The following is a 15,622-nucleotide window of genomic DNA, read 5'->3' as shown; positions in this document are numbered from 1 at the left end:
CTCGATACTGTACTTTATAAAGAACAAAAAACAAAGGGAAAAAGAAAATGATAATTGTTTTCTCTAAGGCTATTATCTAATGCGAAAGCAAACAGTCTGACTGGAAATCAGCTAACAGAAGGGGATTAGAGAGTAGATCTGAGAGTGGCTTGATTTCTAGCGCTGCTGTCTCTTCACACAGTGATGAGACACAGGCAGAGCAGCCAGGAGCTCTCCAGATGGCTAGAGAAAGTGTTTGTCTTGGGTTACTGCAGGGCAGTCTGGACTCTTAAAGCCGGGGAGGCATCATTAGGGAGCAAGTTAGATGTCCACCCGGTAAAAGCGAGCGAGAGAAAGAAAGAGCAGGCAGGCTGCCCGAGAGGGACCGCGCTCGCCTATTGTTAACATATACTTGACCCCCACTAACCTCCTCACGACACAGATGTCTCCTACCTCTATCACCTCCCACTGCTTTAAGCCCTCCCCCCCTGCACCTGGGTAGCGGGGCCGGGCCGGCTGCCGGCAGTATGCTGCCTGCCTCGCGAGGTGCCTGCTAGCGGGGGAGCCGGGCGCGGAGCATCCTTGGGCGGCTCGGCACGGCACGGCTCGGCTCGGCTCGGCACGGCACCGGCTCGGCACCGCCCGGGGCAGAGCTATGCGTCGGCTGCCCGGGGCCAAGCAGAGCCCCCGCCACTGACAGCGGCCGCTCCCTGCGCTCCACATCACGGCTGGCTGCGGAGGAGGAGGAGGAGGAGGAGGAGGAGGAGAAGGACCCGGGCGTTCGCTATCGCGGCTTGGAGACTTGATTTTTTTGGTTCTCGTGCTTTCCCTTGGAACCAGTAGGCTCTCTCTCGAGCTGATCCTCCTTTAAAAAAAAAAAAAAAAAAAAGAGAGAGAGAGAGAGAAAGCGAGAGAGAGAGAGAGAGAGGAGGGGGGAAGAGCAGCTGGAGTTTCTCCTCAGCTCGTTTTGACTTTTGTGGACGTGGATCATCTGGACTGGGCAGGGAAGCCGCGCCGCGCTGCTCTCCCCTTTCCCACCCCCTCGCCCCTCCAGCAGCCGGGGCTGCCGGCTCTCCCCCGAGCAGGACGGGAACTTTTATTTGCAGCTCGCAGCCCGTGGCGAATGGTGGGAATCTCCGGTCCTCTGCAGTGTGAGTACGGGGCGCGGGGCCGGGGTTGGGGTCGGAGGGGGGGGGAGAGACACCCGAACCCCACTTTTCCTCCCCTTTCTCCTTGCCCCTAGGGCTGCTCGGGGCTGTGACTAACCCGGGCGGGCCGGGGCTGCCGCCGGGCCGGGCACGGCTAGCTCTGCATGCAGCTTCCCACCCGCTGTCCCCCCGCTCTCCAGCTCGCACCCCGGATCTCTCAAAAGCCCAGGAAGCGAAGCACCCCCTCCTGCAAGAAAACAGCCCTCCGAAGCACGCAGCGTAGGGTTTCTGTCTCGATTTAGGACTCGTCTTTTTTCCTTTTATTTTTTTTTTCCTGCCTCCCCTGTCGCCAGATGACCGAGCTAGCCAATGTGAACCGGAGTGCCTGAAATATTTCTGGTGGTGTTTTGCTGTTGTTGTTCCATTCTAATCACGGGATTATGTAGCACTGGCAACATCACTTCAGGCTATTTTGCAAGAAATATTTCGGGCTGTGCACGCCGCCTTTAATTGCACAGCGATTTTTGCAAGTTATCTCGCTTCCCCAAACGACAGGGCAGCGTTAGGGATTGCATTTCCAAAACTGCAATGCAATGTGAATGTGGCATCTCCTCTGTCTGAGCTGAAGGGTCTGATTCCATACGTTGGTAAAACAACATCGGTAGGGGGGCTGAAGGATGAAAACCACCCTCCCGGCCACGCAAACGAGCCTGGGACTTTTGGGCGACTTGGATCCCTTTTGTTACTGCCAAAGTTAGGAGGCTGGGCGCACCGGGGCTAGCGGAGGGAAGGGACTTGCGACCTTAGTCGGGGCACCCGCGTGTGACTTGTAGGCAAGCAGAAGCGGTTGGGTTGTCACTGCCCTTTGCTCCTGCAGAGCGTTAGAGAGAAACTGAAAGTAGGCAGCAGGACGGGGGGGAGAAGGGGCCGGGGCTGCCCCGGCCGGGAGCTCGGCGCCGGCTTTGGCCGCTCCAGCAGCCGGCGGTGCCCGGGGCCGCGGCAGGCGCTGCCCGCCCGGGTGGCGGCGTCCCTTGGAGCCCGCTGCTGGCGGGGAGCTGGCCGGGGCTGCCCCTTCTGCTCGGGCTGCGATCCGCAGAGCCTCAGAAAGCAAAACCCGTCCTAAAAAGAGCCGCTCAACTTTGCCGCTGCCGGCCGCGGCAGGGCTGGAAGCGCTTCGGTGCGCCCTGGCTGTGCGGCACGCCTTGTCCCCGAGGTGGCCCCCGCAGAGCAAAGAGGAAGGCAGGTCGCCCTCGGTGGCAGGCACGGCAAGGGGTGAAGGTGGCTGCGCAACCCTAAAGCCGCAGGGAGAGCCGTGCCGGCCGCCCCAGCACGGCCAGCGCCACCCGTCCGGCCCCCGGCTGCCCAAAGGGACCCTTCGGAAGCTCGGGAGGGCACAGCCGAGGGCTTGCTCCGGCAAATATTCCTGGGCTTAATGTAACTCTGACCCCTTTAACTTTTAACATCGCTTCCCCTAATTAATCTGTTCAGGCCCCAGACTTAAATGGCTGTCCACAGCTGCTGCAAATTGATTTATCCCCTGATGGTGGTCTGAGTTGCTGACCAAAGCAGGATTTTTATTATTATTATTTTTTCCCCTCCCCGTTTTTGGTCTACTAATCTGTTTTGACTTGTTTTCTACTTAGAGTTATACTTGCATGTTTTTTGAAGGACTCAGAAAATATTTTCTTTTGACATGTAGCTAGAAACATAATTATTGTATTTGTAAACACAGTATGGTAGGGCTAAGGGTGAATATAATTTATTTAATTATACCCTTGTAGCCTTACATTTCCTCTGTTTCTGCATCCTGACAGATGCGATGGGAAGTTTAAATAAGCAACTTTGCTAAGTGTAGTTTGAGGCAAGACATGAAAGGCGTTGTTAGATTTGAATTCTATTGTCCAGGTTTTCTGCTCTGCTCTTTTGATAACAGTTTCAGTGAATCTGGGTAACTCAGCGGATTGAAACTGGTTTCTAATGGTTGTTAAAGCTGATGCTTGACCTTTCCATGGGAAGTCTGAAAACCTCATTCAGTTTATTCTGGGCTGATTTCCTTAGGAAATCCAATATGATCAGGGAATTTCCTTCAGCTCAGCCGAATGCTAAGAAAGTTAGTGTATCTTGTTTACACGGTCTGGTTTTAGCGGTAGGTGTTTCTGGGGCTCCCCTTCAATAGACAAAAATACTAGGAAAAGGATCTGAATATGGCTTATTCATAACCGTGCAGTCTGTGAAAACACAAAGTTGGCAAAGGCTTCATTAGCTGCGAGATACACCACAGGCTCGCTGTCAAGGTTTTCAGTTAGGAGGCTGTGGTGTATTTGATAACTGACAACTTTTTGCAGGTCAGTTATATCATATCTGAACTCGCAGTGTAATTGCTGCTACTTTCAATTCCTGCATCACTTTTCCTTTCTGTCACGGAAGTCTCAAATCACGCACCAGCGTGAAGAAAAACCTCAAGCCCCACCAAAAACCCGCCCCACCAAAAACCCACCCCACCCGTAAGCCTGTAGATGCTCCGGCGAGCTGAAGCCAGGCCAGGCGTAGGGGAGATAGCGGCGAGACATCGGCCCCGCGTCGCAGGACGGTGGGAGCGGGCTGGAGGAGACAAGAACCATTCTGTTTGTAATGGAATGCAGACAGCAGTGTTAGGTCACTGCTTCCTGGCAACTGCTGCACGAGTTGTTTTTCTTCAAAGGCTTTGAGCTTTTAAATAGTTTCCAAAATCTTTTCAAGTAAAACATTGCCTTCTACCATTTCTGACCACCTTAACGTTAACTCGTTTCTTGCCTAAATAATGGACCAGTAAAACATCACACGGCGTCTCATCTGTATATGCTTAACACTATGTATGCCTGCGCGCACATGGAGTTTTATGCTAGAAGTATTGTTTATAGAATAAAGGGGAGAAAAATAGCTCCACCTGGAGTGCTGGCCAGTGGCTAGTCAGTTCAGGACATTCTTCCCTGTCAAATCCTGTTTCTCACTTCTCTGAAACGAACTTCAGACGACAGGCATTGAATGCGAAGCTCACTTCATTGAGGTACCGTGCAGCCTGCAAACCCCTCATTGCCAGACACTTTGGATGAAATAAGCATCTGCAGTATTTGCATTGGGGGTGATGGGAGAAAGGGCTTGCAATTGTCATTTTCATCTTTCAAATCCACTTGCCACAGTCCATTACTGTTAAATCTTTAGCTAATTGAATAAGGATATTAGTATGTTGCTATTGCAGGAGCTTCAGATTTGTTAGACTGGGGGAGAGATCATGTTCTTTGTTCTGCAGAAACTTAAGTTGTCATGCAGAGATCAAGAAGCATTATCAGCTGAAATAAAACGTGAACTTGGTGTTGTGAAGAGGTTATTTCTCATGGTTTGTCTGAAGAACTGCATAAAGAAATTATTTTAAATCAGAATATATTTAAAAACTTTGAGCCATGTACTTAGCAGCCTGCTGTTTTTCATATAGCCTTTAATAGCAACCTAGAATACTTATATAAGTTTATACTGATGCTGACTTTAGCGTAAGGACTGGAAGTGTAAATTCTTAAAACATTGGCTTCCAGATTTCATTTCCTTCACCTTCTTTCACATGAAAGATCTAAAAGAGTTAAATGCGGAACTTTTAATGTAAAGGGACTTGTTTTTCCACATAAATGTTACTTCTTCATAGAACTGCTTTAAAATTGCAGTTATTTTGTTCTTGTTTACTGTAAACTTGATTAGCTTAATAAATGGTAGCATAAATACATCAGGAAGTAGTATATTCTGTGGTTTCATGGGTAAAGAAAAATGATCAGCAGATGTAAAAATCAAAGTCAAAATATCCTGCCCTTTCACAAGGCTTTTTATTTTTTTTTCTTCAAAATATTTTCATCTGAAAGACATTGACTTCCATCTTCCTTTTTTTTTTTTTTTCCCTGCCATTGATATGAAAGTTTCCAAATAACGTTTAGAGAACAGTGGACATTTTATTAAAGTAAACATTAGTTCAGTATAATGGAGGTAATTGTAAGTGATAAGAGCAGAGCAGGTTATCTGTGTGTTGTTTAAACAGAAGGAGCTATTTTGCACCATTTCCAGTAGCCATCTGTAGAGGAGAAGGGTTTGCACCTGTCTGTCCACACTAATTATAGATTAGGTCCAAAGAAATGAAATTCGAGTAGGCTTTCTCTTAATGAAATCCATAGTGATTTTATTGTAAATGTGTTTTGTGTACAGACGGTGATGGTTGGGCTGTGAGTAAAATAAATTGCTGTATGGCTGTCATGTACTTGTAGTTGTAAAGCAGGATACTGCTGCATTAACAAAGGTGCTGAATAAAAATGCAGTGCTCCATTTATGTCCTAGGCTTCAATTGTGGCTTTAGCTAGGTTTAGCCAAAAAGGTTCACTTTAAGCCCAGTGTTTTAGGGGTATGTTTCAGGGTCGACTTCTCAGTTACCGTCATTTTCATGTCAATGTACTGGCACATAGGTGGTCCTTTGGCTGAAATATATGGGGTAGAAATGGTTTCATGTTAAATATGTACACACATGCACGCCGAGTGTGTCAGAAATACTTTCCTCTCATTTAATATTATATTGCTAAAACAAAGTGGAAAGAGTGAGAAATGCATTCTGCAGTAAAAGGTCACATGAATTTCTACCACATCTGTTTATAGTAATTATGAACATAATTAACATAAGAATTACAAGTGAAGTAATGACAAGCTGAGCTATGAGATATTATGCCATAATGGTCATATGTTGGAATTCTCACATTATAGCACACTAGAATTCACATATTCAATGCAAGAAAGAAAATGTTAGATTTTTATCTATTTTAATGCTTCAAAACTTATCTGCCTGGGGCAGATGGACTTTACGCTTTATAGGAAGGTAACCCATTATTAAGAGAGAGTCAGTTGAAATTAAGATTTCTAGCCTGCAGCTTGGACTTTGAGACAGCTGTGCTTATGGAACGCCACTTCTGTTACACATTTGTAGTCTGATTGTATTTATTTTATTACCACACATTGCTTTATTTTTAAATGTGTGTTTTCGCAGCAAACTGTTTACATTAGAAAGGATCCTGGATTAGTTTTTCTTTAGAGAATTGTGACTCCAGTAGTAAAATTGTCTGGTGGGATGGCCAACACAGAAGACACATTGTGGTTCAGGAAGATGAGAATTTGATGGATCCTAAATTAGTTCATGGCATATATGTGTATATATATCTCAAGGAAAAAAATCCTTAACGTCTTTAGAATAAAAAGAGCAATCTCTCATTTGTATACAATATTTTGAAAGAACACATGCATAGGGAAAGCTCTGTGGTACTTTGCAGGTTGAATTAATTTAAGTCACTTTTCTTTGGAAATCCATCGTACATACCATTAAGTGTAAGGGCTAAGGTTTCACATGAGTTGACTAACTTTTGTAATATGACCTGTCTGATTACCTCTAAATATGGTTGTCACACAACTGACAACTGGAGGAAGTTGAGCAAAAAGCGTCCCTTCTTAAGGGTAAAAATACTGGCTGAGGAATGCTCATAGTAAATTTTAAATATAAAAACCAGTTTACCTTTAAAGGAAAATCAAATTCCTGGTCTTATGATATGAAAATTTACCAAATTGCTGTCTTTCTAAGGCTAAACATATAGAGTGCCTTATGAAGAATAAAAAAAATTACCTTGTGCAATGTCTCAGTGATACCAAGAGGTTTTCGCATTATTGGATTAGTGGAGGATTTGTGACAGACCCCTTTTTATCTGACATTCATTGCAGTGACATGATTTTCACACACACGCCCTTCCCCCACCTAGGTTCTGGTTTTCACTTTGTATTATGTGTCAAATTCCCTTTATTTCTTTTCTTGTGGAAAAACTGCTATCTTGGCTGAGTGATTTTTGGAAGGAGTTCTGCACTGAACAATGCTTGTTTCACTCTAGTGTGCTGTCATTGTCCTCACTGCAGCCTTCACGTTGCTTTTCCACAGACGTGTAAGGGATATGCATTCCCTCAACTAATAAATGTCGATTCCTAGGGGTGAACGTTTAAAACTTAAAACCCGAAAGTGCAGAGTTAGTTTAGCAACTAACACTGTTTTTGTACAGTGACTCTACTGGTGGGCTGTGCCCTTGTTTGGCAGGCCAGTCTGTTTCTCCCTTCTCATTATCTCATGATAACACAGAGTTATGATGAATCCAGTCAACATAAATCACACACTTATGTTTTCTCAATATCTCAGCTGCTGGCTGTAGGACCTGCTCTGGCTTATCATTCATCCTTGGGTGGATGACGGTGACCTGCAGCCAGCTGGGGCTGCTGTTGGGGCTCTACTGCCAGGCTTGTGGTGGCTACTTGGCCAAAATGGGGTTGGGCAGCACTCCTGGCTGGGTGCACCTATCTTCTGCCACCTGGGACGTAGGCTGAAGGACATCATGGGATCGTTGTTTTGTTGGGGATCAAGGTGCCTTCAGGTGGGGAGCCCCCATGCTGCATGTCCCAGGGGGTCTGGCAAGGCCCTTGTCCTGGAGAGTTTTAGGAGTGGAGGTGGGCTGGTGGCTGCCCAAAACAAGGGCGAAAAAAGAATAGATGTTGCATCCAGAGCACCACCACCCTCTCACCTCCACTCAGGCCAGGGGCTGCTGAGCTATGCCCCCTGGGGCTGGCGCATGGCTCCTGCTCCCTGACACCCACCATGCCTTCACCTGGGCCGCGCTGATAATGCACTCTTCCTGATAAACACTGCCGGCCCGCTCTCCCCTGCCTCACAGGAACACCAGGCCACAGCGAGCTGCCCCTCCGCCACCGATAAGCTGCATGGGCACTTAACATGGGCACAAAGCCTGGGCCATGCTGCTGCTCCCATCCTTCCCTCCATCCTCCCCTGCCACAGGATGGTAATATCCACCCGGGGCCACCTCCACAGGACTCCCCTGGCTTCACAGCCCCCGGTACGACCAAGGAGAAGGGAGGGAGGCCGTGCCTGGGGAACCAAAGCTTGGTGACAGGCATGGCTTTACAAACAGTAGACAGAGGGGGAAAGAGGCTTGCATGGGTGTTTTATCAGATGGGGAGACCCTAGCCCCAGCTCTGGCCCCAAGTGCTGTTAGACGGCTGGTGGTGGCAGCTGGGGTCAAGATGAACCGTGGTGTCCCTCCGGCATGAAATTACACTGCCGGGTTTGGTGTGTTTGTTTGTTTGTTTGTTTTACTGCAAGCGTGGCTTTCCTCAGAGGGAGAATGCTGACAGGAGCTTGCTGTCATGCTTGTGTGTGTAATCACGGTGTAAATATCTGGGTTGCTTCAGCAGGGACTCCTCAACTTTCAAAATATGGCAGACAATGAAAATGTGTTTTTTTTTTCTTCCTTTTTTCCTTTGGACTTTGGTGCATGATTTTTCATTTCTCGCCAACCATTAAAACAACTTGCATGCTAAGCGTGTGCGTGCATATTGTTTTAGCAAATGGCTTTATCAGCAATTATTTCTTAAAGCAACATCAAACAATTAGCTTTAAAATATATTCAGAAATTTGAAATATTTATATTGCTGTTGCACTTTGTCAAGTGTTTGTGCAGATAGATATATAGATATGATCCAGTAACTAAAAGCCTAATTAAAATTTGTTTAAAGCCAGGGGGGCATGTATTCTTGTTGACAGCAGCAGATCGATAGGGTAAGACAATAGAGCCCCATTATTTTACTTCCATTGACTGAACATATTGACATTTCAGGTTTGTGATTGCCTCAGTGAGCATGATGAAACACTGAAATTCACAAACCAACTGTCTGGAGTGGCACATATATTACTGTATGTCATCTCTGCCTTCAGGATACCTTATCACTGAAGCAGAATGGTAATGGATGGCAGCAGAGCACTTCAGAGAGGTTAGGGCTCTATCAGTTAAGAAGCTGACACGTAGCAGGTTTCAGGAGTATCTTTAATTACACCTAGAATTATGTACAAGGGAAGATGGTCCTTGTTACCTGCTGCTGCACTTCAGAGTTTACAGGCTCAGAAGCAGACAGGATAACAAGGTACTTATGTTTCATATTTTATATACAGGAGTTTATACCTTAAACTTTTTCAAGAAGAGTCCAAGGACTGCTGATTGCACTGTTTGTGTGCTTGCCATATTTGCCAATGGCAGCATCTCAACCCAGCCTTGATGCTCAAGTTCCAAAGCACCTGCTAGACCTTGTCCCACTCTGAAGATGTACAAGCAAACAAAGAACAACTTTAAAATACATATATTCACTTTGGTTTTCTCTGTCCTCAATATGCTGTATTGACGGTGGTCAGGGGATTCAATACAGTGAGAATATTGAGGAATGGTAAATATGTATGTTTACCTCAATATAAGCATTGTAAAAAGCAAAGTATTTATGCAATATGTTAGTGTGTATACATAATGGTATACGTTAACCTATATGATATAAACACATATATAAAGAAGACCCAGTGGTTGCAGAACATAGAACATCCTTTATTATTTTGAAGTCTTTCAGATGTTCTTTAAAATCTAGCAGACTGTGGAATGAAACCCATCAGGGTTAGGCAGAGGTAGAGATTGAAATTAATTTAAAGCAGACAAAGAGCTAATATGAAAGAGCCACTGGTGATTTAACTCATTTTTAAGAGTAAGTGTAATGAAAATATAAAATGTATTCTGAGTGTGCCATCTACTCAACAATTGTTGCCATCAAGTGGACTGCTGATGCCCTTTAAGATGGTAAAAAGAAAACTGGTCCTTTATACCATTTTCATGAAAATGTTAGGTTTCTGTTTGATCAGCAGGTGCTGTTGAGATGAAAGCCATGTGTAAATTTTCAGAAGGCCAAAAGTGTCAATTCAGAAAAGGAAAGTGATAAGAGAAAATGCAATCAGTTTTCCTGTTTTCAATTTGTGCAGGATTTGAAGAGCTGTTTTGTTAAACTGCTACATCTGCTCCAATATGAATATTGAACTACTTCCACTAAAAATAACACCCTATAATTTGGAAGCCATTGCAATCTTTTGTTAATGCAAGTGGGTTATTTAAAAAAAAAAAAAAAAAAAAAAAAAATCTATTCTGAAAAATCTCCTGCCTAATGTGCGTTTTTGTTTATCGGCACTTTTATCTTCAGCAGATAAAATGGCATTATGCAATTAGGACCATATCTATTTGGACTATAAAAATGGCACCGGATAGCTGAATGTCAGTATATTGGTAAAAGGATTTAACTCGTATATTTAAAATAATTTTATTAATAATCTACAATTGTATCTTAAAACGACAAGTGACTGCTTCCTCAGTGTAGCAATACAGTGTCACCTACCCTTGAGTACATTGTTGAAAGTAAAGGATGTTCAGAGCATTACAGAGCATTCTTTGGCCTATTTAATTCTTGTTATATGTGTAAATCTAACTTTAGTCTTATCAAGAACACTCTGATTTTTTTTTTTTTGGAGTAACTTTTTCCACAATAAAATAAAATGATTAAGTTAGATTGAATACATGTTTACAAAAACATTTGCTGCTGTTGAGCTGCTAATCCAAGTGAGTTTCATTAACCTGGAAAGCCTTACATTGGTAAAACAAATTTTCTGTCACAGGCATCTTCAGAGAAAATAATATCAGTACTTTTTAAAACAAGCAAACAAACAAAAAACATCATCACCCAGATCTAATGAAAAGGGGGGTGGCTTGTTAATTTTATAGATAAAGATCTTAATGAATAAGTGATAATTCACTGTTACATCTATAGAGCCATATGCACATAACATGAATAAACGTGCAGAATAAACCAAGAGCTTTTTTCTTTTTTTCTTTATTTCTTTATTTCATATTTAATGCTACATAGAGAATTACCTGGTTTTAATATTAGAATGGGCTTTAGTGTTTAATTCTAATCTAGAAGTCGAGAACTCAGCTCTTTGGCAGGTGTCCGTGTGGGAAAGGGCCTTGCTGATGCTTCTGTTTGGTTTTACAATTGGATTTGTAAGCTATTGACCTTGGAGCATTTTCCTCAAAGCAGTCTACAGATCAAAAATAATTAAAATTCAATAAACTTTACATTTAAATATAGAATGGATTTTGTGTGAGATCAGTGCTTGTGGAAGGTTGGCTAGAAGTCTGTGGCATGTCTACTTGATAGTTTGTATTCCCAAACATAACTATGTGCACACACATGTGCATAAATTTATGCTGAATGACAGAGGGATGATTATTTATACAGATTTTCTCCAAAACTCTATGCACTCCTGAAACATAACGAAAAGCCTCCCTCCCAGAAGAGTGTTTACATCCTATGACAGTCACTAGATTCAAATCTTCTAAACATGAAAGTTGTTTCCTTTCCTCCAAACCTCCTTTTCCCCAACAAAGCTAACCCTGTTAAACCTCACCTTCTGTGGGACGTATACATAGTTATAGACATATGTACGAGAAGTAAATATTACAAAAAAACATGGCCGATCAGGGCAAAATGTCTGTAGCCTTAAATAGCTTGTGATATCTGCCAACAGCAGAACCCACGCTAAGCAGGCCCTGCAGGGCCTGACCCGAGGATGTGAGACCCTTGAGGAACCCCGTGTTAGTGCTAAGTGCCTGCACGGAGCTTTCTGCTAGCAAATATTACCAAACAAATGCTCTGTCAGTGTGTTTTAGTGGGGATGCTGCCTGCCTGATGAGTTGTTAAGCCAAGGTGCTTCTTGCTTTGGTCATAGGGTTTTGTGGTTCTTTTCACAGGGGTTGGGGTGGAGTCTAACAGAGATTATAGCTTGATATAGTGTCTGTGTCTAAATTTTCTTATATAATTTTTCTCAGCACATTCATGAAAGTGCTCTGTTCTCATTCTTTGCCAAAAATTCTGCATGCAGTTTTGCTGTTTCTATTGAATAGTTGCCATATTTAACTCCAGTGGTTGTGAATGGAAACGTGACTATAGAAAGAAATCCTTTCATACTAGCTTTCATTTTTCGTAATGTGTTTTGGGATGCCTGGAAAGAGAGGGCATCCTAGATATTCAAAATATTTATGAATACACACAGAGAATTTAAAAGAAGTCTGGCAAATTAGTTTTGTTTTTCTATAGTTGTTGGGCATGTGTGAGATATGGTGACTTATTCAAGTGATATTTTTTTACTCTGTATTCTTGATTGAATTTCGTCATGATTAAAAAAAAAACAACACCACACACAACTGTGTCATACAGAACTGTACAGTAATAGTATTCCTGAACAGTCCCATATTGCAGCATGCCAACATGTGATCTTCATGTGGTATTTCAAGATTTCTTTAAACAGGCGTTTTAGTAATTTCCACCTCCCTGTTAGTCAAGACAGGTAGACTGTGGTGCTTATATAAAGTAATATTCAAAGTTCATAGATAATAGGTTCTCTCAGAAATTAGGTTGTTGTCTGGAAAGATATAAGACTCCACCTAGTGGAGTGGAATTAATCTGCAAACAGTGGCAGGCAATGACATATAATAAAATATATATAATTTATGAAAACCATGTTGAGCCAGTGAGTAAAAAACAGGAATTTTGGCAAGCATCTGGGGAGGTGGCTGCGTGACCTCTACAAATTGCACAAGACTGTACTTACTTTTGTTGCTCTAGGAGGCTTGTGTGTGTCTGCCTTGTTGGATGTTAATATGTAATTTACATAAATAGCAGTCATTACTACTAGTCATTTTCTCTTGTGATTCATTTTATTTGGGAACCTACAGGCTTCATTTTTGCATTTCTGATCTGACCACACAGGTGTCCCTTTGGGTTTGTGGCTTTGGTGTCATTTTAACTAGTTTGGGCAAAAAAGGAAACAATCCAACCCCCAAAACTCACCCACTTTTTTCCATTATTGTTTATTTTCCAGAATGCATTTTATGCTTTTTTTTTTTCTTGTGCTTTCATAATGGCAGTATCAGGATATGCTGGTCTTGTGCTGTCATGACAAATCAGATGGCTTGTTGAGTAAATGTGTTTGTGGCATTTAGTAGTCCCAAGGTTTAACAGTCTCTGTTATGAAGCATGAGATTAGATAGAGTTTTGTTTGCTTCCCAATTATTTTGTTCCCATTGTGTTATTAGGATGGAATACAGTTAATTTTAAAGCTGGGAGGCAAGTGGATATCCAAACCTGAGCAGCAAAGATACCATCCTCAAATCCTCTGTGAATATTTATCCCACCATTTAATCACACCTGTTAGACAAGTTCAAGAAGAGCACTGTGATAGCCCAGCTCAGGCTTGGACAGTGAGAGAGTGTGAGGGCTATTGCCAGAAAAAGAGATGATTAGGATGCAACAAAGGAGACAAAATGATACTACTGCAAAGGATATTTGGGAAGAGTGCTCCAAAGGAGTGCTTTCAGTGACATCCAGGTGGGGTTTGCTGCCAGGGCCATTAAAGCATAGTGGTGCCAGAGAAAGCTGCCAACAAGTTTAGGGATAATGGTACCTGCGGGTGTGCTACCAGTGGATTGTAGTGCCAGGATGATTTTTTTTTATTTTATTTTAATGGTGACATTGAGGAAAGTATTTAAGGGTAACGTTATAGAAAAAGGTTTTAGTGAGTGAAGTCACTGAGTTCTAAGAACCATTAAGCAAAAGCTGTTTCATGGCTGTGCTATTTATTATTTTTAAAGCTTGTTGGCAAACCACTTAATGCTGGAAAAGCATGCTACAACCTGTATTAAAGCATATTGAAGATGAGCAAGGAAAACATCGTACTGAAGTGAATAGATAGCTTGGTTTCTGAAAGTTACATGCATTTCTTGTGTGGCATGATAAATTAATGTAACTCCATGGGTTAGCAGGGCTTGTGAGCCTTGAATTGAAAGTATTGGCACGCAGTTTTTCAATGGTATTCACACATCCATTTCTCCTTGAAGATGGTGTGCCTTTTGTCTGAACACAAGCCTGTGGATTTGGAACTTCAGGCTTTCTGTGTTCCCATCTCATCTTTGTGATCTTAACAATACTCTGCTGGACTGATTTTAGGGACTAGATACAGATACTGCCCTGATGATGTTAGCTTATATAAGAACAAGTGGGCTAGCTCAGGTCAGAATATAAAGTGAGTCATTCTCTTTACATTATAAATGACAGGCTTCCCTGATGAAGAATTCCATTTAAAGGAGAGAATAAGTCCATTCCTCCTGTAATCATATTTTCAGAGGTTCCTGTTGAGTCCATGGGGCAGGTTTTCTCAGTTTAGGTATCCCAAGAGCTGTAAAGCTGTGTTCAAGGCAGTTGTCTGCTCCAGAAATTTCCAGAGAAGTGTACAGATACAGTAAATAACAGCTACAGTAGTTTTAGTTTTAAGAGTGAGTCAAGGTACAACTTCCCTTACAGGTTTGAGATGTATTGGACCCATCCTCTTCCCATGAAAATCTTGGGGATGTTTTGGTGCTATTTTTTTTTTTTTTTTATAAAGTCCCAACCTAAATTTCCCATTCTCCTATACAGCTATTATTAGCCACTATTGTTTTTATTATCTCATAGCTTCTCTGGGAAGAGAAGGATGGGCAGGACCTCAGTGACATTGCCAGAGCAAGTCATCAGTGGCCATGCCTGCTCTCCAGGAGGTCACAGGAAGCAGGTGGCTGTGTTAATTGTCCTTGCTCCCAACTCTTGCCCTTCCTGGAGGCAATTTAGAAGTGGTCAGGAAGTGTCAGGCCTACTGTGTCCCCCCAGGTTCGCTACCTCATGCATTCATAATAATTTGAGGTATGTGCCAGGCAAGGGAAACTGAATAGGAATCCCTGCTGTCCTTCCTCAGTTGTGTGGCTATATGGCTAGAAAGCCTGAGAACTGTGACTTCAGAGTATGTGTGGGGCTGCAGGTGAAATCCAGCCAAATCACAAAGAATCCTGTAAAAAAAAAAAAAAAAAAAAAAAAAAAAAAGAGAGAGAGAGAGAGAAGATATTTCCTTAACATGTAGTGTCTTCTTTTTCTTTTGGGTTGCTGACATAGAGGTCCTACACAACAAAACTACAAAAACTCACTGGGGGCATGAAATATTTCTAGAAGTGTTCACCTGCTTTTTCTGGTGAGTGGAGGATGGGGAATGTAAATGCGTTCTCTGCTTAGGCCACTTGAGTTTTAGTGGGTTTTGTTGCAACTGCACCGTCAGTATTCTTGGTCCCAGAATGGCTTCAGAGCTGTGCTTTGGAAAATTAGTCAGGGTCCCGCTACTTCAGATGAGCTGCTTCTCTAATTCTTACTTGATTTTAGCAGTGAAGACACGCAACATAGCTGAGTGTCTCACTGCAAGTATTGCACCTGATGCTGTAAGCCAGGTTTGAGCTACCAGTAATATTTCTGTAAGTGTCTTCTGGAATGTATCCACTCACGTTGGAAGTGACGTGAGTTGAGTAATAAATATCATACTAGTTATTTGTCTACCATATGCATTTGGGAGGAAAACAGAGATTCTGCTCAGGTATACTCTTGGTTTTACTGAGACTACTTGCCTAAATAAAAGGTGGGCTGCAGGATTATGTGGCTGGTGAATCATA

At 42.9% G+C, this 15,622-nt stretch overlaps 1 protein-coding gene across 2 annotated transcripts in view; it reads left to right on the top strand.

Moving 5' to 3' along the window:
* The first annotated feature begins 651 nt into the window (after nt 1–651).
* The window catches only part of RUNX1T1 (RUNX1 partner transcriptional co-repressor 1), a 114,525-nt gene continuing 99,554 nt past the window's right edge, over nt 652–15,622 (top strand). For both annotated transcript variants that reach the window (XM_068672247.1, XM_068672246.1), the window contains exon 1: nt 652–1,130. In XM_068672247.1, coding sequence (XP_068528348.1) covers nt 1,103–1,130 — 28 coding nt within the window. In that variant the 5' untranslated portion in view covers nt 652–1,102. The remainder of the gene's footprint in view (nt 1,131–15,622) is intronic.

Source organism: Anas acuta, chromosome 2 (genome assembly GCF_963932015.1).
Source record: "Anas acuta chromosome 2, bAnaAcu1.1, whole genome shotgun sequence".
Taxonomy (NCBI): domain Eukaryota; kingdom Metazoa; phylum Chordata; class Aves; order Anseriformes; family Anatidae; genus Anas; species Anas acuta.
Note: the sequence above shows the minus strand (reverse complement) of the source record. Positions and strands in the feature narration are given on the sequence as shown.